The sequence below is a fragment of the Mus musculus genome, chromosome 1 (assembly GCF_000001635.26).
Source record: "Mus musculus strain C57BL/6J chromosome 1, GRCm38.p6 C57BL/6J".
In the NCBI taxonomy this organism is placed as follows: Eukaryota; Metazoa; Chordata; class Mammalia; order Rodentia; family Muridae; genus Mus; species Mus musculus.
The window spans coordinates 165170096-165197568 of NC_000067.6; the positions used below are offsets into that span (position 1 = coordinate 165170096).

A 27473-nucleotide genomic window follows, 5' to 3' on the forward strand; every position below is an offset into this window, starting at 1 on the left:
TACAGCATTTCTATAATTTGCTTCTGCAGCGGATTGGTGTGATCATGAACTGCCTTAGACTATGCTTGTCTTGAAATGTCCTATTTTCCCACCACTTAAAAAAGGTGTGATAGTTACTTCTCCTTTGCAATGATAAAACCCCTTGAGCAAGAGCAATTAAACAAGTTTCTTTTGGCTATGGTGTGAAGGGGCTGGATGTCTATCATAGCTGGAAAGGCATGGCAGGAGGGACAGGAAGCTGGCCAGTCACAAAGCTTTCCTTCGCATACCAGAAACGGGGAGAACAGGAAGTGTGGCGCAGTAATACACCCCCAAAGCCTTTCCCAGTAACAGACGTCCTCCAGCCAGTTTCCACCTCCTACAGTTTAGGACTGAAAAGTTCTGTAACCTCCCCAAACAGCACCCCAAAGTAAGTCTTCAAATACAGGAGCCTGCGGGACACTTCTCATTCAAGTGGCCTCAGCTATGGCAATCTTAGTTGCCTACTGTCTAGGCTTAAAACCTATGTTTCCCTGGCTTTTACGGTTGCTGGCAAGGACCCTGCTGATTCTTTGCCTTTGTAGATGGCTTGGTGTTTCTCCTACAGAGTTTTGTATTTCTTTGTTTTGTGTTTTTATTATCTGGACTATTGTGAAGAAGTTTCCCCTGTAAAGTTTATGGTTGGTTTTAAATGTCTCTATGTCTGGAAGTCTATTTCTCTAGGTTTGGAGATGCTCTGCTGTAACTTCGTTGAATAGACCCTCCACGCTTGCCGCACTCACCTTCGCTTCTTCCATCCTATAGATTCTTAGGTTTGGCATCTTGCTTTTATCAAGTTATGGGACATCATAGCCATGCCTGCCTTTTCTCTGTATTGATGTCTAGATGAAGTATTTCCTCAACCTTGGGCTCCATTGCCGACTTTCAGACTTTCATTTTCTGCTTGGTTCAACCGGTGGCATTTCCAGCTTTTGCCTGGTTTCAGTTTGTGGAGTTTTTCATTTCTAACATTTTTGGCTTCGGCTTCTGTTCTTCCGAATTTTCACGTCCTGCCTAGCTCTGTCCCACACTGCTCTTTCCCATGCTTCTGAGCCTTTTGTCTATTCTGCTGACCTTTTTCTTCACACTGTTCCCTTCTCTGCAGGACCCAGCCGTAATCTCTCCTTGTCTTCTGAGTAGTTCTTTTCCACTAGCAATCTTACGAATCTTACCTGGCATCTTACCCCTTTGAGCATCTTAGGATTCATAGATGAAATGTTGTGATCTTCTGAAGAGCCATATCGTCATGTATGTTGGTTACCTTTAGCACTGCTGGGACAGTACACCTAACAAGAAGCAACTGACCTACGGAACGGCTTGTCTGGCTGTCAGTCTGAAGGGGTGGGCAATCACGGCAGTGGGAGCATGGGGTCACTGTCCCGCTGTATTCTGTGTCAGAGAGGCACGAATGCTGGTGGTCCTCACACCAATGTTAAACTCCAAGTCATTTGAGAAAAAGACTATATAGCAACTTGTTGTGTCCGGCCAGCAGACCACAACCTGGGTTCTAGCCTGGAAAGGCATTTTGGAAACCTGGAAGAGAAGAGGGGCTAGGTGGCGAGAGAAAAGAATGTAGCCAAGACAGTTACTCTGATCAAGGCTCAAATTTTATTGTTGCGACACTAGTTATGAAGGAAGGGGGAGGGGACCCGATTCCCGCCGAATAATCTCTGGTCCAGTAGAAAGGTGCACGTGTGTGGCTCCGCAGGTTCCAGCAGTGGGTGTGGCAGACCGAATGAGCAGGAAGCTCCACCCCTGAGCAAGCAGGTTTCAGGCTAGGGGAGGGGAGACTACATCTCCTCCCTTTTATTAACAAAATTTAAAAAAAGAAAAAGCTGGCCTGAGGGGGGAAAAATTATCTATGCTCAATAGTTCTGCCTGGAATCTAGGGCTAAAGAAAAAACTTGCTTTCATGGGATTCCTTAACTTTTCTTATGGTAAACTGTATAAGGCTAAGACTGTCCTTTCTTATCTTAGTGAACAACTAACTGAAAAGCCTGGAGCTGTAGGCTCTGACTTTATAATGCTAATTAGTACTTGGTAGGTAACTTTCTAGTTGAATTTTAAGTAGGGCGTTGGAACTCTGGCTAAGTTTGACTGAACGATGTGAAAATAACACTAAGTTGATATTCCTCCGCATTTTTGGAAGATAGGTGGGAAACAGGGAGAAGGCGTTCGACCGGCTCTTTTATTTGGGTGGGAGGCAGTGAAGGGCTTGCCCTTTCAATAGTACGTCTCCAATCTCTCTCCCCCCTATTAATTAAGTTAAATAAGGCAACGCTTAACTGAGGTGATCAAATGATTTTCTCATCCGTAGATGAGTAGGCTTTTAACCTTGGCTTGGGTGGACATGGACCCGATTCCTCCCGTGGGTAAAACCCACACATGTGGCTCTCGGTACCTTTTGGGGAGGCGAGGTAGAGCCGGAAAATATTTTTTATTTTTAACCAAAATTTGGTACCAACCTCTTTCAAACCGGGTTTATCTCACAGGAAACTCAGAAATGGTCAAGCCGGACCTTCCCTTGCAGTACCTCTGCACCAAGCGATGCCCATACTGAATTTGTACAATCACAAACCAGTATGCACAGTTCTGAGTGCTGTGCAGCTCCTAAAGGAGAATTATCAACCTCAGAATTAGCAAAGCCTAAGCAAGAATTATGTCGTTAGTAACACCACGATTTGTGGCTAAAATAGGAGCTGGAAGTCGTTTCTCCTCATCCCTGTTTTTTCCACAGCCTTATTGAGCTAAGGACACCTTGCAGTAACAGCAAGGGTGAAAAGCCAGAGGTCAGCTAAGGGACTAAGCCTGTCTATCAAAATAAAAACCAATCTTTATTAATATAGAAATATCTACTTTTCTAGCCCTCTTGGTAAACCTAATTTTTAACTCAGACTGAAAGCCACATGCTGGAAATGTCCTTGGAAAGGAGATAACAGCAGCCACCTGTGTGCTCTAGGGGCGCGGGATGCACATCCGCTGGTCCGCCTCGAGAATGTTGATTTACCTGCTTGAAAGACAAAATCTCGACAGTGAGAAAGTAGGAAAGCAGAACTTATTTTGGGGAAGTCCAGGTACTTTATTCAAATGCAAATTGTAAAGCTGAGGCTAGTCTCCAGCCTCCTGTCAGGAGCTGGCTCAGAGAGTAGCTTTTTTCAGAGCCTGAGTCCTCAAGCCGACTTTTAAGCAAAAGAGGAATTTTAGTCCTCAAGGTGATACTTTAGAAGATTTAGAATCTGTGTTCATCTAACAAATTAATTTATCTGGCAGCCACTGCGCTCTATCTTTATCTCGTGAAAAAACACAAACTGAGTCCCTACCCCAAATTAGAACTGGATCTGGACCCTTCTATTCGTTAGTCAGGGGGTCCTTCTATTTTACCAATGTATTAAGTGACCAATTGCTCTTTAATAGCTTTTTCCACTAGCTGTAAGGCCAGCAATCCTTCTGAGGTTAGGGATCTAGGGGAAGTGGGGGATGTGCTCTGAATTAACTTGCTAGGTAATTTAGAATATAGGAATCTCTAACATTGGACTGAATATTAGGACCAGTCTAAGATTGAGTTAGAATGGCTGGTCACACTGAAGAAAGGAGAAAAATCATTATGACTCTATTAAATGACTAATTTTACTAAGTCTGAATATACAGTCTCTGATGTACTATTGCCATAAAGTTAAAAGGCTAGAAGCTAGTCTAAACTGGAAAAATGACAAGTAAGGATGGATCTAAAACATGAATTTAATTTAGTTGGGGCCAATTGTTGTGTCCGGCCAGCAGACCACAACCTGGGTTCTAGCCTGGAAAGGCATTTTGGAAACCTGGAAGAGAAGAGGGGCTAGGTGGCGAGAGAAAAGAATGTAGCCAAGACAGTTACTCTGATCAAGGCTCAAATTTTATTGTTGCGACACTAGTTATGAAGGAAGGGGGAGGAGACCCGATTCCCGCCGAATAATCTCTGGTCCAGTAGAAAGGTGCACGTGTGTGGCTCCGCAGGTTCCAGCAGTGGGTGTGGCAGACCGAATGAGCAGGAAGCTCCACCCCTGAGCAAGCAGGTTTCAGGCTAGGGGAGGGGAGACTACAGCAACTGTGTGTGTGCGTGGGGGGAGGGGTGGGTAGGAGGTTAAACAAAACTACAATGTGTACTGTACAATAAGACATCATCCTACAGTCGTTTGCTTCAGTGAGTCCCAGAGAAACAGACGTGAGTAAGAGACAACACTACATTTGTTAAGGATCATAATGCTACCATTTATTGGAGAAAAGAAAGGGGAGGAAACAGCTGTGCAAGGGAGAGGTAGCTCTCCCCAGCAACACTCTTTCTCTATGAAGGGAGGAAAACGAAACCACATGAACCAGATCCTCAAGACAGAAAAGGCAGTATTCAAGAATATATTTTTGTATATAAAATTTCAGTTATACAATCCGTAGCATTCAAAATCAACTATACCTACACAATTATAAAAATTGTTTGTTTTTTTAAACAAAATGTTTTGAAAGCTCACTGTATGAGAACAGGCACAATGTTCTAAAGGCATACAAATCCACCACCGGCATTTGAATTTGGTTTTACTCCCAGGGAGTGTGCCCAGGTGCCCAGGGCCCACACAAGGAAGCCAGTGCCTTCATCAGTGGCTTCTGCACACCCTCACTGGCAACTTCACAGTCAGAATTACAAAGGACGGAGTCCAGGGAGGCTTGCTTTGTTTACCTTGCCTTCCTTATTCAAGGTAAAGCAAAGACAATGAAAAGGCCAGAAAAAAAAACATTTTTTTTGAACATTTAACAGATGGAGCCATGTGCATGGGTCCAAACACCAGACTTGGTCTTTGATTATTATTATTATTATTTTAAAGATAGGGTCCAATATACTCTAGGTCCTCCTGCCTCTCTCTACCTCCCAAGTGCTGGGATATTGGCATGCACCACCATGCCCAGTGTATGCATTTCCAGGGACTGAACCACAGGCTCCATGCTAGGCAGGCACTCTAGACATGTAGTGCCATTGTTCTGAGTACAGAGCATGTGTCATCATTTGTTCTGATGCCATGGGCTGACCTCTCAGCTTCAACAGAATTCCTATATACTGGGCCTATTTTTCTCTGGTTTCAGATCAGCCAGTTTGCAGAAAGCCACTCTGTGCATCCCGAGTCTACCTTGTCAGTTACCAGCTCCTGACAGAATGTATCTGACTTGATATTGTCAGCTTATATGAAGGAAGGCTCTGCCACCAGCTAATTTCAAATGTCTCCCACAGTCACAGCAGGGCTGGAAATACTCAAAGCAGAACACTCCACCCCGAGCAAACTGGGATTAAACAAACTCCACTGCGTTCCCCCTTCGCTAGCCGAAAAACACACAAGATCTCAAAGCAAAACGTGAACTGGCAGGTACTTTAAGATCACCCCCTAAGCAATCCTTTTAATAAAACTTCCTAAGCAGCTTAGATTTCTAGGGGAAAATGTATATTTGCAATGAACTTCAGCTAAGGTTCATTCACTTTTAAAAGGATGTTATCTATAAGCACATTATTAAACTTATTAAAAAAAAAAATACTTGAACAGTAAAAACCAAACTGCCACAAAGTCTAGCAGGCATCTTTATACTGCTTTAAACACTGATTTTATTTTATTTTTAATTAACTAAAAATAAGTTTTAGGCTTGGTTGTAATTGACTCTACTGAGAAGTTACCAGAGGAAGAGTAAAGTCAGGAAGTAGGCAGAGGGTGCACAAAGGAAAGGAAATCCACAGCCATGGGTGCACCTCGACTGACCAATTCATTCCACCAAGTCTCATCCCGTGCACGGCAAAACCTGTCACTCACGGGGATCCCAACAACAAAAGCCAAACCAGCCCCGCCCTTCACATCCATTTCAGATACTGCCCCGATGCTAATTATTTATTCTAACCAAAGTATTAAAGAGTAATCGTATATGGAATGCAATTCATGATTTCATTTCTTGTTCTCTCAGCCTACGGTGACTATGTGGAAGGGGGGTGGCAATTAAGGCATAATCCACAAAGTCACCATGAGAGAAACAGACACCCAAGCACTGAAAAGGCCAAGCTGGGGATGCATCTCACCCTTCCCCAAGACAAGATGCCTAAGAGCTGGGGTCTGAGCAGCAGCCACACAGAGGAGCAGGAGAGACAAAAGCTGCCTTAGGCTTGATCTGTGAAAAGGGACAGTGAGAGACAGGATTCAGTGGACAGGCCCCCACCCCACAGCATCCCAACAGTCAGCCTGGAGTAGAGGTTGGACCAGCCAAGGGGATCCGAAGCTACTCTCCTGGTCCAGAAGGCACAATGGTGTTCTCAGTGAAGCACTCCAGACTGCAGCCCAGGGAAGGCAGCATCAGGCCCACACCTGGAAACCAGCCTGGCTGAGGACCACACTGCCTCTACAGTGATCACTCAACAGTCCCCATTGGTTGGCAACACAGGGATGCCCTGCTCCATGGGTGTGAATGGGGAAGAATTGAGGGTAGGGAGGAGAAACAGATAACACCAACAGCCACAGTCAGAGGCTAGTTCTCCACTTCAGCCTCACTCACTAAGTTGCTTTTAATCAATACTACTGGCTTGGTAGGAGACTTTAGCAGATATGAAGTGGCTTTCTTCCTTCTATAGTCCAGCAAAAGCAGGGTCAGAAACAACCTAGGGTTAAGGCAACTGAAAAAAAAAATCTGAGAGTCTGGAAGATTCTGGAAGACAGTCATCCAAAAACTGCTTAAATGTGTCCAGACACAAACTGTTGAAGCAAACTGGCCACAGGCTGTAGGAATTAGGCCAAAGCCTTTTATCCAGACTTGATCTCAACCTAGACCACCCTCACTGAGGCCCCTGCTCCTGGGAGTTTCTGAGACCACTACTACTTTATGATGAAGGCAGTTATCCGTTGCCTGACAGTCACTGTGACCATTCAGTGAGACAATGCATGACAGTCTACAGTGATGGACACAGAATATGCTAGACAAACTGACAGGCAGGCACCCATCCTGTCACCTTTAGCACTCATCAGTTAGTTCATGGAGACCCAACTTGCTGTGCCACATGCGCCCCAAGCCCTTGATGCATTCTCTTCCACCGGCATCCTCCAGTGAGCCAGCAGGACTTGTCAGCCCACTATTAGGAAACAGTGAAACTGAGGAACCAAACATTAGGTAACTTCCAAGGCCTCCACCAGCATGGGACTGGACCACATCTGGATCACCAGCATGGGACTGGACCACATCTGGATCACCAGCATGGGACTGGACCACATCTGGATCTGCTTATTTTCTAAGCCCATGTTCACACTGTTATGCTCTTCATCCTTGCTATACCATCTTTAAAAGATACCTGGGCTCAAGCCCAGTCCCTGACAAGGGCACGGAGAGGTCAGCTTTTTAGGTACATAACTACAAGGCGGTTGGAGCTTGCAGCAATGACCCTACTCCTCCTGTCAGCTAGGATCCATGGGTTTCCCTAAATTTCCCAATGGCCGTTCTCACATCTGAGCCCTTCTGAGCCCTGAACTGATTCCCAAGGCTTCTGGGACATGAATGTGCCTCACACAGCCAGAGGGTAGCATGTAACTTTGCTTCCTGACTGAAGACCTCATCGATGCCTTCAACAGCATGGCTGGAATCTGGAAAGACTGAGCTCCCTTCTGCCCTAATTCTGATCAGCCTATCCACAGTTCTCCATCTCAGAAGAAAAGACAGTCATTAGCCACAGTTCAGCAACTGGCAACAACCGCAGAGATGAGTGCTCTCACCTCCTGTGGTCTGGTGGTGAAAAAACAGAGGTCAAGGCTGGCCCTGAGCAAAGGGCAAACATAGACTGCCAGGACCTCAAGCTGTCAAGACAGGGTACTAATGATGCAAGGGATGCACTGAGCAGCTGAAAGGGACCACGGGATGCTGGCCATCCTACAGATGCAGACGTAGCTGCCAAAAAGCAAAACGGGGGAGCGGGTAGAAGGTGGCACAATTGACATAGATGCTGAAATCAGAAAAGGTACAGGCCAGGAGGATGAAAGGAACAGTTATGAGAGACGACAGACGCTCTGAGGAGAGCCATGCCAGGAGACTCAGTGTCAAAACAGAGGCTGAGAGCCAAGCCACAGCTGGAGCTGTGACACAGAAACCAACCTGAGCCCCGGTTCCTTGACTGCAGTTGAGACAACTCATATGGCTCTCATGAGGACCAGATGAGGTCCCCAACACAAGAACGCTGTGTGTGGTTAGGCACTAGGCTGCAGCATGCCCACCTACAGGCTGACTACTAGTGTCCAGTGCAGGCTGAGAGTCAACGCTGGAGCATTTAGGTTGCTTGGCAGGCATGCCTTCTTGCTGGCCCACGAGGGATCTTTCTTCCATGTACTTTCCTTATCTCAACTCCAGCAAAGGACAGAAAGTAAACATTTATAAATAATGAGGGCAAATAAACAAAGCAAGGAACATGAAGATGTTTCACTTTCTAATGGCTCTTGTCCGAAAGGAAATAGCTTTTTAGGTCACTACTTCACTCGCAATTAACCGGTGTCACAAGACAAAACAAGACGTAGGAGGTAAGGGCAAGAGAAAGAATCCACATTGAACACTAAAAGTGTATTTCATAGCCAGCTGAGTTCAGAATAGCAAGACGGTGCCATGCAGGGAAAGGAACAATGTATCCCGGGCAGGCTCTCCAGGGTCTGGGCAGAATCACTTGTTCTCAAACAGCAGGGAAGACGCTGTGCAGGGACTGTGGCAATGGTTTTCCTGGTGAGGGGCAAATCTTCAAAATTCTGTACTTCCTGCTGCTCCGCTAGAAGCCCTGCTAGACCTTCCTGCTGCCACCTGGGAATCAGTTGCTCCTGAGGCTGATCTGCTGCTACCAGACAAAGCTGCTCTGTGAGAAGTCAGTGGAATACCTCCCAGAGGTTAATGGTCACAAGAAGAGTTGTCTACACAAGCCACAGAGCCTCGGATTGTGTTACAGACATTAGGGTCTAGGACTCATGACTATTCCCACAGGCAACCCTCAAAAATGTCCAAATTGCAAGCCACACACCGCTGCAAGCAGAAGGCACGTGTCTGTGAGACAGAGGTTTAGAGGACATTTACAGAATTGTCCACCAGCTTCCGTCCACGGTGCTCCCTGCACACTGGCAGTGTGTTATGCAAGACACACAGCAAAGCACTTCTTCACGGCATCCCTAGGAAGGAAAAACACAGAAATGAATGGGAAGGCCATGAGCACTCAAAGATCTTCTTTGAGCATCTCCCAGGGGACAGTGCTGCTGAGGGGAAACAGGGAGGTCGGGCCTATGACATCATTAAGGTGTAGTCACCAGGGCTGTTCTTCATTGCTGGCAAGCAGCAGAAGGCTTTGAAGGAACATCTTCAGGTCCCGGGCACAAGATGTGTGCAGGCACTCAGCATTGCTAACAGGCTGCCCGGGAGTCAGTGTAACTCAGGAAAGCAAAGAGTGGGTGCTCAGCAGATGGCTTATCTGTCCGAGCAGACCCTTCTCTTCATTACACCCAGCTGGGTAAGGACATCTAAGCTCTTACCCTCACCCTGCTCCAAGTTTGACACTGTGTTCTTGGTGTATAGGAACTAAGGACTTGGGGGGGGCGGGGGGGTCCCATGAGGCGAGTGAATCCAACTGCCTGAGCAGGCAAGAAATTTTAACATCAAAAGCCATCAAAGAGTAATGAATGCCATGGTGGCACAGGCCTGAGATACCAGCACACAGGGTGCTGAGGCAAAGGATTTTAAGTTTGAGGCCTACACAGAGAATTTGTCTTTAAAAAAAAGTTTTGTTTTTAATCTAAAAAGATTCTAGTGAAAGAGTTTAAGGTCTGCTACATACTAAAGTCCCAGGAGTATTCTGTAAAGTCAGGGGGCTTACGGCTAAACCCCAAACCAGGTCCCTTCCTGCAGCATGCTATGGGACCTGGGAAGATGGGCAACAGGAGCCCACCTAATTTTGCTTAATCTATTTTACAAACTCACATTGTCTTACAACTTTTACTGCTGTGTGATCTGCTCTGTGGACACTGGGAAAACCTATTCTAAAAGCCACACTTAGAGCTCACTTTGTGATTTCTCCCTAGTAAAGGAAACATCTATCTGGCTCAACAAAACTCACTAGTTCAAAAAGAATTATATCAGCCAGGCGTGGTGGCACACTTGGGAGGCAGAGACAGGCGGATTTCTGAATTCGAGGCCAGCCTGGACTACAGAGTGAGTTCCAGGACAGCCAGGGCTACACAGAGAAACCCTGTCTCAAAAAGCAAAACAAAACAAAACAACAAAAAAAAAATATATATATATATACATACATATATATGTGTCTCATTTCCATCCCCCATACATGCCCATCCTGATCAATTCAGAACCCCTTAAAAAGACGCTAAATAACTCCAGTTTTGTGGGTAACTATGACTGCACTAGGCTCTGTGCTTAGAAAGGTCCACTCTGGTTAATACCTTGATAGCATATCTTAGCCCTGGCTGTCCTGGAACTTGCCCAGAAGACCAGGCTGGCCTCTAACTCTACCTGCCTCTGCCTCCTGACTGCTGGGATTAAAGGCATGCACCACCATACACAGCAAGAGCCCACATTTTCATTTTTACCGGGTCTAGTAAATTATGTAGGCAGCTGAGGCACCAAGATATGGTCAAACTGTTGCCAAATTGATTAATACTTCATTAGATGCTCAGATAAAGAAGGTCTTGGCTTCTTTCACACAGCAAGCTAACTCCTGGGATATCCCTGCCCATAGTCTCAGAATAAGTTTCTCTCTGCCCCAAAGGCAGTATTTCACAACTGTGATACCCCTGGGACCTGTGCATGAAAGTACACTTTAATTAGCTTGTTAGCCTCACTCCAAAACACCTTCAAATCACCATGAGCAGTGGACCTGGAATGTGTAAGTCATAATGTCCTACCTCTTCCCCAGCCCCTGCACAATCTCTCATTTCCTCAACACGATTATGGAAAACAATTTTATTTAGTAGATGACCAAGAAGAATGAAATTAAGAGGCTTCATTCGAATGGAATCAGAGGCAACCGTCCTGTGGCTAACTGTGAAAAGCCCACCATCAAAAGTGGTTATGTAACAAACTCCCAAGCCTCTGGGGAGGCCCAGCCCCACACACTCCGGGTATCAATGTCTGCTCTGAGTCTTGGTGGTCTGGAGCCACCAACCTCACTAACTGGGAAACACTGTGCCCCTGTGGTCCTGACCCTACTTTCCCTTCAGACTCTTCTGAAAAATTTCAGAGTGAGGCCCTGTAAGAAAACAGGCAAGCACTAGGAACCCCACAGCTCTTGTTTAGTTACACTAAACTGATCACCTTTCAAATCATCACCTCAAAGCTACAGATTAAAGGAACACCGGTGTGCATCCAAGTACTTTCCATTAGAGGAGCCTGCCCGAAACACCAGGAACTCAGTCTGGCCAACACATCACTAGCTAAATCATGATTGCTAATGAGATCAGGAGACGAGTGGCCCTTACCATACCGGTAGATCTATAAAACAGACGTGTGAACTGTGCCTATCTAGCGCAAAGAATTTTAGTAAAGACAGATAAAGAACATACGTTCTCTGCAACTAAACTAAAATCTCCAAACTAAGCCCCACAATCAGGAGGTGGAGGGATGGTCCAGGAGCTGGAGGGATGGCCCAGCAGCTAAGAACACTGCTGCTCTTCCAGAGACCCCAGGTTCAGTTCCCAGCACCCCAAATAGCAGCTTATAACCATTTGTTAATTCCAGTTAATTAAACCCCTTCTTCTAACCTCCAGAGAAAATGCACATACATGGTAAAGAGATATACCATGCAGGCAATATACACATTTAAAAAATAAATAAATAAACCTTTTAAAAAATTAAAAGCCCCATGTAAACACATCATGGTTTACAAGTCAAAGAAACCATATATCCAAACACACAGTCTTACCTTGCATACGGTATATAGGAAAGGCTATACCTACAAAGAAAAACAAAACAAGGATTGAGTTGAATGGAAGCCATGGAAAGCCTCCAGCAGAAAGCTCCCGATGCTCTGAGAGCACCCAGTGATTGATCCCGTCGTGTGCACTCATGTGTGTGCTCACACTTTACATAAACACTGTGCCTGCCCTGTGAGTAGCTATGTGGCAGAGGAGAGTAAGGGGCCCATATAACTACAAGCCTCTGACCTTAGCTTTACTTGTGGCACTGTTTAACCACATGAGCCAGAAGTGACCACCTAAACCAGGCAGGCTCCAGGTGCCCATATGGTGGCAGAGTTCGATTTGTAGAAAATAAAAATAAATTCCTCAACAGTTGTGTTCTAATGCTTTATAAGTTCCCAAGAGAATTAACGTCAACCTGGGTGAGATCAGTGTTCTATCCCTGCTCCCACTAATTAAAAAAAAAAAAATGTAGCTTGGCTCAAATGCTTCAAGAACCCAAGCCACACTGCCTGTAAGGAAAACTACGCGGGGGAGACACCTGCCCTGTGTGTTAGACGTAGACAAGTGGCGCAACAGTCACTTCAAAGGGAATCACCATTTTCCTGAGCCCAGAGGAATGCTGAGTCCTTGAGATTACTTGAGAAGGAGCCATGTATATGTAGAAACCAATTTCTATAGCCAGAAGGACGCCAGAGAATAAACGCAAGCCATCAGGCCAGGCCCTTACTAACGTCTACTGGCAAACGTGTCTCATACTAAAACCAGGTGCCAGGCTCCTGCATGTCTCCCTCTTCCCAGGTACACACACTTATTTACCTGTGAGCATGGCCAATTCTGAAAGGCAGTTTGACAGAGTATATCTTCACAAGTTCAAAGTTCCAAAAAGAAGACTAGATCACGTTTACACTCTCAAGATCCATGTCTACTAATGAGGTAACCAGGAGACGTTGATTTAGAATGCCCACTGACCTCCCTTGTCTCTGTATCCTAGCAGACATTTTATCCTAAGTAGAAAAATCACACTGTACTGAAACTATACATTGTTACTCATGGATTAAACTTTCAGAGCAACACAGAAATACCTCAGATTAGATACATACCACCCCACTCACCCCCATCTCCCTTGGATGTTATAGGCGGGTTTAAATAACCAAACATCGACAGTTCCATTCATGGCTTTAAAAGGCCATGTATCTGGTCACCCTTTAGCTAGACTTGGCCTTTGAGTTCCCTGATATTCACCTGAAGCTCCCCGGAGCCACTGGCCTCCAGGGAGTGTGCTACCACCACATCCACGTGGGTTTCACTGGCCAGCTCCTGCTCCCTTGGCTCGGCTGGCAATGCCCTCTGTCTTTTTACAGAATACATTCCATCACAGTCACTGATTTTCTCACCAGCATCCTTCTCTGCTAGTGCCTGTTTGACTCCTGGCCTCTTTTTATAAGCTCCTGTAATACTTTCATTGTCTAGGCACTTAACAGACGTGAGTATATTTGTACATCTCTCAACTAACCGTGAGCTCATCAAAAATGCTGTGACCACAAATGAGCGGCCTCTAGTGACCGCTCAAGGAGGCTAACACCACCTGTTGGTGGTGGGCCGAGTCAGCTGGCTGGCTTCTGACACCTGCCTTCCATTGCAATAGTGACAGATCTTCAATTCAAGAGCTTCTGGGTGTTCCTAACCCTCCCATCCACAACACACAGGTTCTCCCTCTTTTCCCTCCGTGAGTCAGAGGCAGGACTGGGGACAAGGAAGGGACACTGATGTCACTTACCACGTCAAGGCCAAAGACTGCAAAATACAGAAGATGAGTGCAAGTCCCTTATTCCACTAAGAGAAAAATGACACAGTTACTGGACCAGGTGTGACAAGGGCTATAAACCAAAAAGGTCACAGAAGACGAAAGTTCACACTTACCAAAAAGGCAGAACACAGGGTAAGTGCAAAACACAGCTAGAGAGAGACAGGAAACACTCATTAATACAATGCAGCTCAAAACGTTTAACCCATCCAAACCACCATGTCAGGAAAAGAGATCCAACTCAACTATAAAAAATGTGTGCAGGATGAAGAAAAGAAAGCTGAGCTTCTACATTTCAGCTTTCCCTAAATGTCTGCAAATAAGAGCACCTTTCTGGACAAGTTGTTCAACCACCAACCTTCTCATTCAAGACGTAAGCTAGCTGACCACAAACCTCTGCAATTTAGCCCTTGTCAATTCTAGCCTCCAGAGGAAATGCACCTGAGAACAAAGGTCAACTTGAGATGTCAGCCTCACAGCCAGGAAGCCTGCTATCAGTTGACCTGTCACCTGACACTACACTATGTCCTTTCTTACACAGTTTTTCCACAACAGCTTGTTAGGCCATCTACATCTGAAAGCTGGGGAAAAAAAAATAGGTGTTCCAGCCACCTACTGCTTTCTGCTCACTCACCTATAATTCCTTAATCAACGTGCCCTAAGCATTCTCTGTGCCCATCACTGTACTCTGAAAGGACATAAGTCAACGGCAAATACAGTCATGGCCTGGGAGAACATCCTTCTATGAATGAATGAGAGACGCACAAGAAGTCAAATTTAAAGTATGCTGATCAAGTTCAAATCCCACAATACTGATAATTATGCTAGGAATCTAGAGAATGGGGTCTGGAAAGATTTTGAAAGCTATATGGATAACTTGGGTAAAAAAAAAAAAAAAAAAAAAAAAAAAAAAAGATATAGTCTGTGTTGCTGGGATAGAAATAAAACCTTCCAGTCGTACATGGCAGTACTGGCCTGAGATCTTAGCGCTCTATAAAGCCCCGTCTCAAACAGAAAACCTCAAAGGAGTGCAGCTCAGGGGTAGAGCATCTGCCTAACAGGCATGGGGCCATGTTGAATTCCCAGGGTAGAACAGGAAAAGACAGGCCAGGCTGTCCTCTACAGAGACCCCGTGGAAAGCAGCCTGTCCTTACCAGCACCAGAATTGTGGCGATGAGACGCGTAGGCTCAAACATGCGCTTCAGCTGCTTCAGCGGCCCCATGAGGAAGACGGTACTAAGAGGCAAACACACAAGCCGTTAGGGGCAGATCAGAGCCACAGGAGGCAGGGCAGCCACCTCCCCAGGAGCTCCTGTGGCCGTGACAGGAACAGTATTAGTGTGAACAGCTCCTGCCAGGCACTGGACTTCCAGGCCTTTTGTGCACTGCCCTCGTTTAATTCATCAAGGACCTCTGAAGTAGGGACAATTAGTACACTCGTTTTAGAGAGGAAGAAAAAGCCCAGGCGGTTACATAACCAAGGTCACCCAACTATGTAAGAGCAGGGCATAAGTGTTCTGCTGCAGAACAACTCTCTACGCGCTGCACACCACCCTCTCTGAAAGGTGCCACTCTGCCTCCCTGACTACCTACCCAGAGAAGCAAACCATGACTCAGACTTAATAACATCTACTACGGTTGCTGGTGTGCCAGCCTACAGCCTGCTAAGTGCCAGGTGTTACAGACAGTACTCATTTAGTCCCCTCAACAACTCTGGGCTGGGGGTTACTGTACCTATCTGATCACATGGGAAGACAAAGAGCTAGCGCTCAGCCCACATCTACTCTGGAGGCCCCATGGTGTGATTCCGTATGAAGGGAATGCCAGATCTCGCTAATGGAAGAGCTGTAATAAGGGAAGCACTTGTGACCTAACACAACAAGTGAGGCACCAGGCTTCAGTCACACTTCCTGGATCCCAAAGAAGTGCCCAAGTAGCAAACAGTGGGAGCACCTTACAAGTGACACTCAATACAAGGGACAGCAGGTGACAATAACTACTGAGCATTCAAAAAAAAAGGCAGTTTGTTGTTGTTGTTTACAATATGTTTGCCTCTCTTTGAAGTTAAGCTATTTTCTGAGCTCAAGTGTCCAGGCTCAGAAATTTCTTTACCTAACAAAGTAAGAAGCAGACACAAGGCACATGTGTATAAATAGAATCTGTATAAGGTCAGAAACCCCCCGTGACACCAAAAAATAAGGCCCTTCCACTGCTTCCCTCTGCCCTGCTATGGAGTCTGTCCCATTAAGATAAGCTCTTTTGGAGTAAGCACATACATGTGCAATTATGCTCACAATAGACTATACATTTAATCTACACTTTAGGCCCAATGCAAACCCACAAAAGCCGGTATTTGAGAAAGCTTCAAGGGCAACATCACTGAGGGCCAGCATCTTACTCAAAACTCAAGGTTGGTGAAGCTAAGACCACCTGGGTATGGTGACACACAAACGGGCAGATCTCTGTGAATTTCAGACCAGTCTAGTCTACGTAGTGAATTCTAGGACAGGCAGGGCTATGTAGTGACCCTGTCTCATTAAAAAATAAATTAATTAATTAATTAAGGCCAGATCATACATTCCACCATCTACCTGGCTCTGCTGGGTAGGAACAGTGCTGGAGTTTGGGTAGAACTGCGGACAAGTGAGGTACACATGCAGGCAGCCCTTGACAAGTGTTTTACAGTGTAAACAAGTCATTGCCACCTGTGCTGTCGTGTGAGTATAGCTAGGACAGAAAGGAGCCCAGAGGAGGAGGGGAGATTGCCAGTTCCAGGAAGGAGACAGTAAGCAGCAAAGCTTCACACATGTGCACACACACGCATGCGTGCGTGCACGCACACACACACACACACACATACACACATACACACGCACTGCACGAGGGGTGAGATGAGAGCCAGGATCTGACAAATGAGCAAGTTATCTCACAGACTGGGGAGCAGAGACGTGGGCAGGGCGGCAGACAGAGAGCACGGCCTGAGAAGCAGCATGGGGATGCTTAGAGATATTCCAGCAGCGCGGTTTGGATTCCACCTGCAGAGAAGGGGCAGGGAGTCACATGGAGGGCTATGAACAAAGGCTCCCTAGGCAGAGGTGAAGAGTCTGCAGAAGGACAACAGAGAAGGATGGAGTATGCATAAGGAGGAGATGGACAGAGCTAAGAGCAGTCAGTAAGAAGCTGCCCCTGACCCGCTGATGGTCAGCTCTCTCCGAGCTTCTCTTCCATTATCTGCTGTGTTCACGTCTCTCAGCATGGCTGGTGAGTCCGTTCCACTGTGCCTGCCTTTTGTAGTCTCTGAGTCCAGGTCATAGTGCTTACCCAGTAGGGCCAAAATCAAGCAGTCAGGGCCAAACAACCACACAGGGATGAGGGGAAAAGCCAGGTAAGAAAAGACAACAGCGACTGAATAATTATGGCTGAGTAATTACGGCACATGGGAAAACTTGGGCTCCTGGACCCCCTCCCCCACAGGACTCTGAAGTTATTTATAGAAACATGGGGAAGGAAGAGGAAAGGGGAAGGAAAGATGGCCTAGTTGGGTTCCAGAACTACATTCTGACAGGGCCAGGCTGGCATCACCCATCTGTGGCACTGTCGGAGTGAACGAGGTCAAGCCTGCATCTGTGCACCTGAAGTAGGCTGAATGGGTGGCCTCCTCTGGAAAGCACCCATCATGTGCCTGCCTCACCCCAGGAGGATGGTCTGGTATCCATGGTAACCAGCTGCCAGTCTCACAGGCACTCGCCTAGGGAGCCCTTTCAGAAGCAGCAGCTGCATCTCAGTCTCTGAGGGCAGAAAGAGTCACCCAGGGAGGGCTGGCCACACCGTGTACCCAGGAGAAACGATTCCAATGCCTTCTGTCATAGTTCCCTCATAGAAAGCACTGGTGACACCATTTCTGCTTTCTTCCAGGGGTGTCACAGAGAAAACACACGACATAAGATGTTTTTGAAATAAGATATGAATGTGATATACGCCAAGTATCTACCTTCCTTCTTTCTGAATCCTTAAAAACAACAGAGCATCCTTCTCCCTTCCTCCCTCAAACGCGGTAGATATTTTATTGTTTAATAAACAGCACAGTTGAAGCAAAGAGAAAAGAAAAAGGTTACCTCCCAATTGACATGATGTTACCCAGGGTGTAAAACACTGCAAAGAGGCCGAGTCCCTTCCTGGGCACCCACAGCAGAAGAGTCCCCTAAGGGGAAGCAGAGGACACATGCACTTGAGCACAGTGACCCCCTCCCACCAGAGCCACATAGCTGCCCTCCCTGCCTCCCTCCCCTTCTTATCCACTCCATGTAATGAGTGTCACAGAGAAAAGTCACTGGGCCAAAGGGAAGGCTACAGCTGAGAGCTGGGCAAAGGCAGCGGGTGGGAGGAAACCTTACCAGCACTGAGCACAGGATTCCCAGAGCAAAGCATGCGATGAAGCCTTTTATTCTGGTGCCCCAGCTCAGCGACGACGCCTCCACAACCTGCAGTTTCAAAAACGGCAATTACATACGTCATGCACACTTACTGAAAACAAACAAACAAAACACAATTGTGTTAGAGATGGTCTGAAGGGCCAATAAAAATGTTGCTTCGAGGGGGCTGGAGAGATGGCTCAGCAGTTAAGAGCACTGACGGCTCTTCCGAAGGTCCTGATTTCAATTCCCACCAACCACATGGTGGCTCTTCTGGTAACCTGAAGACAGCTACAGTGTACTTACATATAATAATAAATAAATCTTTAAAAAAAAATGGTGCTTCAAGCTGGTGAGCTAGTTCAGTGGGTAGAGGGGGAGGCTTGGAGAGCAAGCTCGGGACCTGAGCTCCCTCCCTGGACACCACATAAAGGCACAACAAGCAGGTTGATCCCTTGCCTCCACCCAAGTGCTGCCCATGCAACTCACACACACATACATGACAAAAAAAAAAAAAATTAAGGAAGGAAGGGAGAAAGGAGGGAGGGAGGGAAGGAAGGATAAAGGAAGGGAATGTGGGAGCCTACACACTCACAGCTACACAAAGTCTTGCATACAGCTCTCATTAGAGCGATGAACCCGTCCTCACCTGCTCTTCCCTCCAGCAGCTTACAGAAGTTTACTGCGCCTCAGGAGGGACGTCCCCAGGGCAGAGACTTCCTGCTTCAGCACAAGCAGGGAGGCTGACCTTAGCCTACAGTCCAGGCAGGACAAGCCTACAACTAGAAGGGCGGGGCTCTGCCAGGCAAGGCCTGGGCCATGGAAGAAGATGAGCAAGAGAAGCCAAAATGTCACAGAGAACTCTACTAAAAGAGAAGAGTTCGAGAGCAAATCTCAATGGCCCTTTCCCATACCAAAGATGACAAGTGTGCACTAGAGGCCTTTCTAGGCTCTCCATAAGATACAAGAGGGTTCACTGCCCACAGATGAACACAGGAATCAGCACAGCCAGGCAGCATTGACACACCCAAGCTCCCCTTATGCAGGCAGCACAACCTCACAAGGAGGGTGAAGCTGCCTACTCCACTGCCACCCAACTGATGGAGGAAGGCGGGTGAGTGCGACCACTCCCTCAGCCCTGTCTGGCCCTGCCTCAGTGACCTATTTCCCACTTGCCAAACCAGAAGCTGGAAGCGATGACAAAGAGGCACCCCAGGTGTGCAGAAAGGCTTAATCTCCACCCAGGGGAAAGCTATTTAAGTCATCAGAAAGGAGCCCCCTCCTCTTAACTTCCATAGAGTCACAGGTACCGACACTGCACACACACACACACACACACACACACACACACACACACACACCCTCTGAGCATCTGTAGAAACTTGGCAGAGTAGAACCCTGAAGACACATTGGGGAGGGGGGCTAGGGGTGTAGCTCAGTGGTACAGAACTCACCTAACATCAGCAAGACTTTGGGTTCCATCTCTAGCACCTCAGAAAGGGGGTGTGCTACACAATCCCTAACTACATTCCAAATATTTGTCCTTATCCCACAGGTAAGTGTAGTACTCACCCCTCCTCAAAGAAACCTCTCTTTGCTAAAGAGACCATGACAAAAAAAACAAAACCAATCAAAATACAGAGATGTAGAGCCCAGTCCCATCTGATAGCTCTACAACAGAGCTCCAGCACCTATGGTTCAGGGGTCATTGCAGAAGAAGGGGCAGAAAAACTTTAAGAGCCAGGGGAACAGGCAGGCTGCTGTAAGATTATGTCTTCTAGAAATGTCAGGAGCTACACCCTTGAAGTCCCACTAACAAGGCTGCCTAAACACGACCTGGACAAGGGGCATCAATAGACATGCTAAAGAGGACAGGGGGCGGGGGGGACTTAAAGAGGCCTCAACCCTAGACAACCACAGGCAACTATGGAATGCTAGGAGCAGGTGAACCGTCTTCCCCAGGGAGCACTCAACTGGTTATCTAATACCAAGTGATCAGCTGAAAATACACAAGTAACATTATGCAGGCTGAGCAGGTGGTAACACACACACACACTCGCACACACCATGGCCACCAGCACCACCATCCGGTAACAACAACAGCAACATAAGAACAGTAACAACAAAAGAAAGAGGCCATGAATCTGAAAGGGAGCAAGCTGGTGGTAGATACACAAAAAGGTTTCGAGGGAGAAAGGGAAGGGGGAAACGATGTAATTATAACTCTCTCCGTGTGTGTGTGTGTGGTGTGTGTGTGTGTGTACGTACATATATATAAAGAAGGGCATGTACCACCATGCACCATGTTAGGACCCGACAGCAGAGCCCCGTGTTTCTAAGCAGAGGCTACTTGTCCACCTAGAAGAGTCTTGTTTCTCCAACTTCCCTGGCTCTAAAGTATCCATGGATGCTGCTACCAGGCTTGACAGGGCCCTAGACAATCAAGTTAGACCTCTTCTGACTAACTCATGTAATTACTCTCCCACCAAGAGCAGAAGGAAAGGAACAGCGCCCACTCTTCCCAGTCCTGCATGGTGGAAACAGCCACGCCGTATAAGGAGAGGAGGAGTTTCAGAGGAGTGAATGAGCATCTGAGCATCACCAGCATCCACACCCACACCCACACCCAGGAAGTTGAACCTTTTTCTGTTTAGGGATAAACTGAAAAGTATCAACGTTGAACTCGCCTTGGCACTCATAACATTCCAGAATCTAAGCAAGACAGTGACAGTCATGCCTCTGAAGACATTAAAATCACCGACATGAGTCATCCTGTTACCATAGTGATGAGTACCCCCACCTGTCATGTGGGAGACCACAGTTTGATTCCCAACTGACTTGGAGACTAGCAGTGGCCCTTTAAATGGACAGTAGGGGTGGTGGTGGTGGTGGTGGTAGCAGCAAGCAATCCCATCAGGAGGCAGAGGCAGACGGATCTCTCAGTTCGAGGCCAGCCTGCTCTATAGAGCAAGTCCTAAAACAGCCAGGGATACAGAGAGAAACCCTGTCTAGAAAAAAAATACAAATTAAATAAAATAAAATCACCGGCAAGAGAAAGCATTTCTGCCAAAAAGTATGGCTCTGCTTTCTACCGTCAGACAAGAGTAACACTTAGGCTCAACAAAGTCTCAAAACAACCTAAACGATCGTCCAAATGCAACCTGTTCTTTAGTGGGGACAGGGCACAGGATAGGGAACAGGGATAATTCACCACCATGTTTCCCACTCTATCTGTGTTCCGTCAGGGGAAGAGGATAAAGCTTTTGTTCCACTTCTTCTAAGTAGACTCCGTGAAAGGAAAGTACTTTTTGTCAATTTTTGAAAGCGAATTCACTTGATGGAAAAAACCTCTCTCTAAGCTGTTGTTTCTGGCAACCCTGCTAGCACAGAGCTTTTTCAAAAATCAAAACGGCTAAAATAGTACCTAGATAGAACGCGTAGGGAACGTAATCACAAGCTGTCGGACTGGCGGTCATGCACAAAGGTTCTTTTGACTCCAGGATGCAGAAGGAAGAGAGACTCCTGCCAAGAGCTATAGTTCAGGACTGCCCAGGGAGGCGAGACTGGCAGCCGGTAAGAGAGGAACGCTGTTTTATCCCTGAGAGGTATGATCAGACACCCTCCGACCTTCCTTGTCCCAAGAACCCTTCCAGAAAACAGAAAGCCTATTCTTCCAGAAAGGACTCCACTGAAACCAGGCCTTGAATGTGATTAGGAAGACGAGTGTCAGAAGACTCGGATCGTAAGGCTGTTCGTGTGTATGAGTCCTGCCAACTTTACAGCTACCGAGGAGGGACAGAAGACAGAAGTACTCACACTTTTTCGGTTGGCAACTAAAATAAATTAGAAAAAAAATTTTTTAACTTTTCTGGGAACCTCTTACAGGTTATATAACTGAAAAAGACTTGAAGACGGAATTTAACCACAGAACCACAGGAGCCTTCAGTTTTTCCAGGCTCAAAACCATGGAAAGTGTGACCACACTAATGAGTACTTAAAGGGAGGCAGGCCCTAGTAGGTGATTACCAAGCCAAAACATCCCCAAGAGGAACCCTATTGGCTACAGACTATTTCCTGGGGTTCAAGCCCTGGAAATGCCACACAATGATGCACAACAGGAATCGCACTAAGAAAGAGGAAACAGAATATTTCCTTTCTTTTTTTTTTTTTTTTTTTTTTTTTTTTTTTGGTTTTTCGAGACAGGGTTTCTCTGCGTAGCCTGGCTGTCCTGGAACTCACTTTGTAGACCAGGCTGGCCCCGAACTCAGAAATCCGAGAGTGCTGGGATTAAAGGCATGCACCACCACTGCCCCGCTGAGAATATTTTCAAACAAGAGTGAAGCCACAGTCTTTTTAAAATAGATGTAACATATGCCTAAGTGTAAGTGGAGATCAAAGCCCTTCCATTTAGGAAGGGGTGGGGGGACAACTAGGCAGTTTGTTTTCAAATGGCGCTACACTATTCACTCCCGAAGATGACCACCACCTCACTGTCAACACCGTACCCTCCGCCAGTCTCCTTTAAGACCCCAACTTTGTACAACAGCCTGTTCCTTCTACAGAGCTTATCTTTACATGACAGCGACGGTCAACTAAATCTTGGGGCTTTTTGTGGGGGGGAGGGAGCTTCTCATATGAAAGTTCACAAGAAGCCAGAAATTTTTTTTAAAAATGAAAAAATTAAAACATGAAAATCACTAATTTGAATTTTAACGATCATGCAGAGATTGGAAAGTTGCAGCTACTGAGCCTAATTGCAACTGCCCTTGGGTTATCTTTAGTCCCCAGGAAGCAGTTCTTTCTTGCCCACCTGTGTCTGATGTAACAGTGACTAACCTCCCGGAAACTGCTAGGGAAAAACACCTTGGAATTTATTATCTTAACAAGGTTTTCGAATGCTATCAGGCAGCCTCTGGGAGCCACAGCTGAGATTCCTCCACACTGCCCTAACTGCCTGCTTACCGCTTCCACTAATGCTTCTGAAAAGTACCTTAATTTGTTAATTTGTTCTGTTACTCTAAGAACTTATCAAACTGTTATCATGTTGGAACACTGAGTTTGCAGAAACCTGAATCTGTCCTGGGGCCATGGTCACTCGTATTTGGCTTCAAAATAATTTATTCTCTTTGAGATGCAGTTGTGTTTTGTTTTGTTTTTTTGCAAAGACAAAACTCAGAACAAAATCAACCACAGAAGTGAGCGCAGAATGTTGGGGAAACCACAAGAAAGTCAAGTAAACACTAAAGAGGAACTCCAATTTCCAAGGAAAAGGGGCTATTGCATCTCGTTCAACACCCTTCTTTCTCAGAAGGGGAAACCGGGGCTAAGGATACATCAAGTAAAACGTAATTCTGTCTTCAATCAAGAAAGGAAATGTAAACAAACTTCCAAAGCACCCAAAATATGACATTCTGAGTGGCTCTGGAGCACAGGACTTTTGTGGTCAAGTTTCAGAGCCATCAAAGCCCTACTAACAAAACAAACACACTGGCAGTCTCCGAGCGTGGTGAGAATCTATAGTTTAGAAAGTAGCCCTGGAGATTCGGAGACCTGGTAAGTCCCTGTTATCAGGCGTTCACGGAGTTTTACAATTACAAAGCAGAACGCATAAGGTCTGGCTCTCACACCCCACAACCTAAACTAGTCCGCGATCCGGCGGTGGATCCTTCCACGAAGGCCGCCGGCCTCGCCCAACTCCAAAGGGCTCTCTCTCCCTGGCCGGTCCGGCTGGGATGGGGCTCGGGGCCCGGATTCCAGGAGGCCCCGGGATCCACACTCCCACTCCACAGATTTCTGAGGTCTTGCTTCAGAGCCTCAAGCCCTTCGGAGGGAAGGTTGGAGAGGGTTCGGGAGCCACGCCTTCCACAAAGCTCGCGCTGCCACCTGTGGCTGTGTCCCGGCAGAGCTCGGCGCGGCGGGCCGGAGGACAGCAGGGCAGCTGTCCAAGAAATGCCAACTCCCCCGGTGCACGCACCTCGGACAGACCGCTGCGGTCCTCGGTGTCCTGGCCGCTCAGAACTTTCTTCAGCTTGTCCATGTCAGGGTCCCGACCGCCGCCTTTGGCGTTCGCTCCGCCTACCACTCTTCGGGGTGCGCAGCCGCCGCCCCTCCGCCCGCTGCCAACCACGGCGCGCCCCGCCCAGGCACCTGCCCACCTGCCCGCCCGGCATGCCCCGCGCCAGCCACGCCCCCTGAACGAGCTCCTTGGGGTCACCCGGGGCGGGGCCGAGAGAGTCGGGGTGAAGTCGGCCAGGCGATACCTAACCCGGAAGCTGGCTGCGCGCCCGGGCTTCACGGATTCGTTCCAGCGCCCAGCACCACCATGTGCCAGGGCCTGGAACAACGCAGGCCTTTCGCAAACTTACCCATGGATGCTGAAGTTAATCCGCTGGTGGTTGTACACCGCAGATCTATAAAAATATATATTTCCCACGTTAAGTAGAACAAATCAGTGTGCAACAGGCTGGAGCAGTACAACCCTGTGTATTCTTAAAAGCAGCAATTCCTACGTCATCCCTAGGGGAAATGGCTCGGGAGATATGACTTGGGCAACACCTGAACAGATGGCAAGTGGTGAGAAGAATCAATATTTTCGTGTTTGGTAAATGCTTTACTTCAATCAGTCTGCAGCACTACTGAGGCTATGAAGCAGAATCCATATGAAGTCATGGGCTCTTCCAGACAGGACAGAAATTTGCTCACCTTGCACACTGGTGGCCAGAGATATCTGGAACACCTATGTTAAGATTAAACTAGTTCAGAAAAGGCACTGAGACCAAGGTGTAGCTCAGTGAGAGAATGCTTGCCTAGCATATGCAAGGCTTTGGGTTCAGTTTCCACCACTGTCCCTGCTTCCCAAAAAAGGGAAAGGAGACCACAGAGGAACTTCAGAAACACCCCCTAGGTCACTTTACCTCCCACATATTTTCATGTGAGGTCTCCAGCGTCCTTCTTCACTTGTATAAAAACATAAAAACATAAGACCAGCTGCTGCTGCCTCTGCAGGGACTCCTCTTACCTGCCACATTTTCCAGTGAGTCCTTACACCTCTCTGTAAGACGTCAAACATCAGAGCACAGTGCAAAGGCTGTGTCCTGAAAGATCCACTCTAGCTCTGTCATTTGCCACTTAGGAGGCCTTGAGCTAGAAGCTCCTTAGCCTTTCTGGTCCCCAGCTGATTTCCTCTGTAGAGTGAGCACAATGGCTTCCAAACGTGACTGTGGAAAGCAAGCATGACTGTATAGACAGGTCTGGAGCAGAGGGGAATTTAAATAGCATTTAGTAGAAGCTGTCCTTGTTCTCTCCTAGCCTGATGGCTTTTCCAGCCACCTGTGGTGAGGTGATAGAACTGGCCCCCACAGGCTCATGTGTAAACACTTGGCCCATAGGGAATGGTACTACTAGGAGGTGTGGTCTTGTTGGAGTAGTTGTGGCCTTGTTAGAGGAAGTGTGTCACTGTGGGGGAAGGTCTCCTATGCTTTGACGGCTCCTATGCTCAAGCTCTGCCTACTGTGGTACATAGTCTCCTGCTGTCTTTAGATCAAGATGTAGAACTCTCGGGTTGGAGAGATGACTCAGTGGTTAAGAGACACTCAGATCAGTAGTGTTCATAACAGAGCACACAAAGGTTGAGGGATATTGGATCATGTGACATTGTTCTTAAATGTCTCTACATGGAGGTTTAGGCAGAACTCACAAGATTCATGATACTGATGCTAAAGCACAGAACACCAGCATCTCTGGATTACAAAAAGCACCTCTGTCAAAATTGCAGTTCCAAAAGGCATAAACTTTCAACTCCATTATTATTATTATTATTATTACTATTATTATTTAGCAATTTAATTTATTAGCATGTGTTAAATATTAGCTATACTTCTTACCTTTATCTTCCATATGAATATGAATGAATGTTAGGAATTTTTAAAAATATTTTTATTAGGTATTTTCCTCATTTACATTTCCAATGCTATCCCAAAAGTCCCCCATACCCTCCCCCCCCCCACTCCCCTACCCACCCACTCCCACTTTTTGGCCCTGGCGTTCCCCTGTACTGGGACATATAAAGTTTGCAAGTCCAATGGGCCTCTCTTTCCATTGATGGCCATCTAGGCCATCTTTTGATACATATGCAGCTAGAGTCAAGAGCTCCAGGGTACTGGTTAGTTCATAATGTTGTTCCACCTATATGTTAGGAATTTTTAAAAGATTTATTTATTTATTTTATGTATGTGAGTGCTCTGTCTGAATGTACACCTGCACACCAGCAGAGGGCACCAGATCTCACTATAGATGGTTGCTAGGAATTGAACTCAGGACCTCTGGAAGAGCCGTGCTTTTAACTGCTGAGCCATCTCTCCACCCAGGAAATTTCTTCTTCTTCTTCTTCTTCTTCTTCTTCTTCTTCTTCTTCTTCTTCTTCTTCTTCTTCTTCTTCTTCTTCTTCTTCTTCTTTTTCTTTTTTTTTCTTCTTTTTCTTTTTTTTTCTTCTTTTTCTTTTTTGGTTTTTCGAGGCAGGGTTGCTCTGTATAGCCCTGGCTGTCCTGGAACTCACTCTGTAGACCAGGCTGGCCTCGAACTCAGAAATCTGCCTGCCTCTGCCTCCCAAATGCTGGGATTAAAGGCGTGTGCCACCACTGTCGGGCAAGAAACTTCTTAAAATGAAAAAAAAATATATTTTGAAATGGAATTCATCATTATGGTAATATATTCTAAATTTGTACTGATCACATTTATCTATCTCTGATATTTTGCCAATTTTTGATCAAATAAAAGCTTTATGTGTGTTTATTGATTTTGGAGGATGAAACATAATTCAATGACTATATAGCTAGCTACCTTTTTAATTTTTAAATACTTAAAGCTGATATATGGCCTTCGAGGTCCTGAAATATCTTAGAGCTATGACTCATGCATGATAAGTGACCCAGGCAGAGGACACCAAGTTATCCCAGAGGAAATACAAACCTGTTCAAGATATTAAAAATACAGGAGAACTTTGTTTCAAAACAAGGAAAACAAGCATCCTGCCAGTGTGTTCATGCACAGTTTTTGTATGCAAGAATTGATGAAGGACCCACATCCGATAACAACCCTGTGGCCAACCAGCCAGCCACTAACAAGGTTCTAAATGCAGGAGTGCAGCCTGCAGCAGGAGGGAGAAGTGTCTTTCAGGCCACAGGATTGACATACACAGTTCTTACTCCAGAAAAGCCTTTCGGCCGCTGTCATCTTTCCCTCTCCTACCCTCAGGCAGCCTCTTGGTCCCTTACCGCTCCTCTCATGTCCTCAGTTACTTGTGCT

At 46.6% G+C, this 27473-nt stretch overlaps 1 protein-coding gene across 4 annotated transcripts; it reads right to left on the reverse strand.

The window, feature by feature from the left end:
• Positions 1-4245: 4245 nt before the first annotated feature.
• Positions 4246-24427, reverse strand: Sft2d2 (SFT2 domain containing 2). 4 transcript variants are annotated; one of them, XR_001784762.2, is made up of 9 exons: positions 24145-24427; positions 18153-18239; positions 17874-17959; positions 14913-14994; positions 13875-13910; positions 13732-13787; positions 11957-11986; positions 7276-9200; positions 4246-7245 (listed from the first exon to the last, which is right to left on the reverse strand). XR_001784762.2 is itself a non-coding variant. In NM_145512.4 (8 exons), the coding sequence occupies exons 1-8, from the start codon at positions 24205-24207 to the stop codon at positions 9161-9163; spliced, it is 480 nt and encodes a 159-aa protein (NP_663487.1). In that variant the 5' UTR covers positions 24208-24338; the 3' UTR covers positions 4246-9160. The 4 variants fall into 4 exon arrangements, 1 of the variants encoding a protein (NP_663487.1); NR_151712.1 differs by adding an exon at positions 16627-16793 and having other exon boundaries at positions 4246-9200; positions 24145-24343; NM_145512.4 differs by having other exon boundaries at positions 4246-9200; positions 24145-24338.
• Between the last annotated feature and the right edge of the window lie 3046 nt (positions 24428-27473).

Bases quoted from the DNA above. Each gene is read 5' to 3' on its own strand.
- Sft2d2 (NM_145512.4), bottom strand. From the start codon at position 24,207: ATGGACAAGCTGAAGAAAGTTCTGAGCGGCCAGGACACCGAGGACCGC. The intron at 14,995-17,873 runs GTAACCTTTTTC...TTTGCCTCTTAG, and splicing joins AACATCATGTCAATTGGGAG to TACCGTCTTCCTCATGGGGC. The intron at 13,911-14,912 runs GTAAGGACAGGC...GTCTCTCTCTAG, and splicing joins TCGCCACAATTCTGGTGCTG to CTGTGTTTTGCACTTACCCT.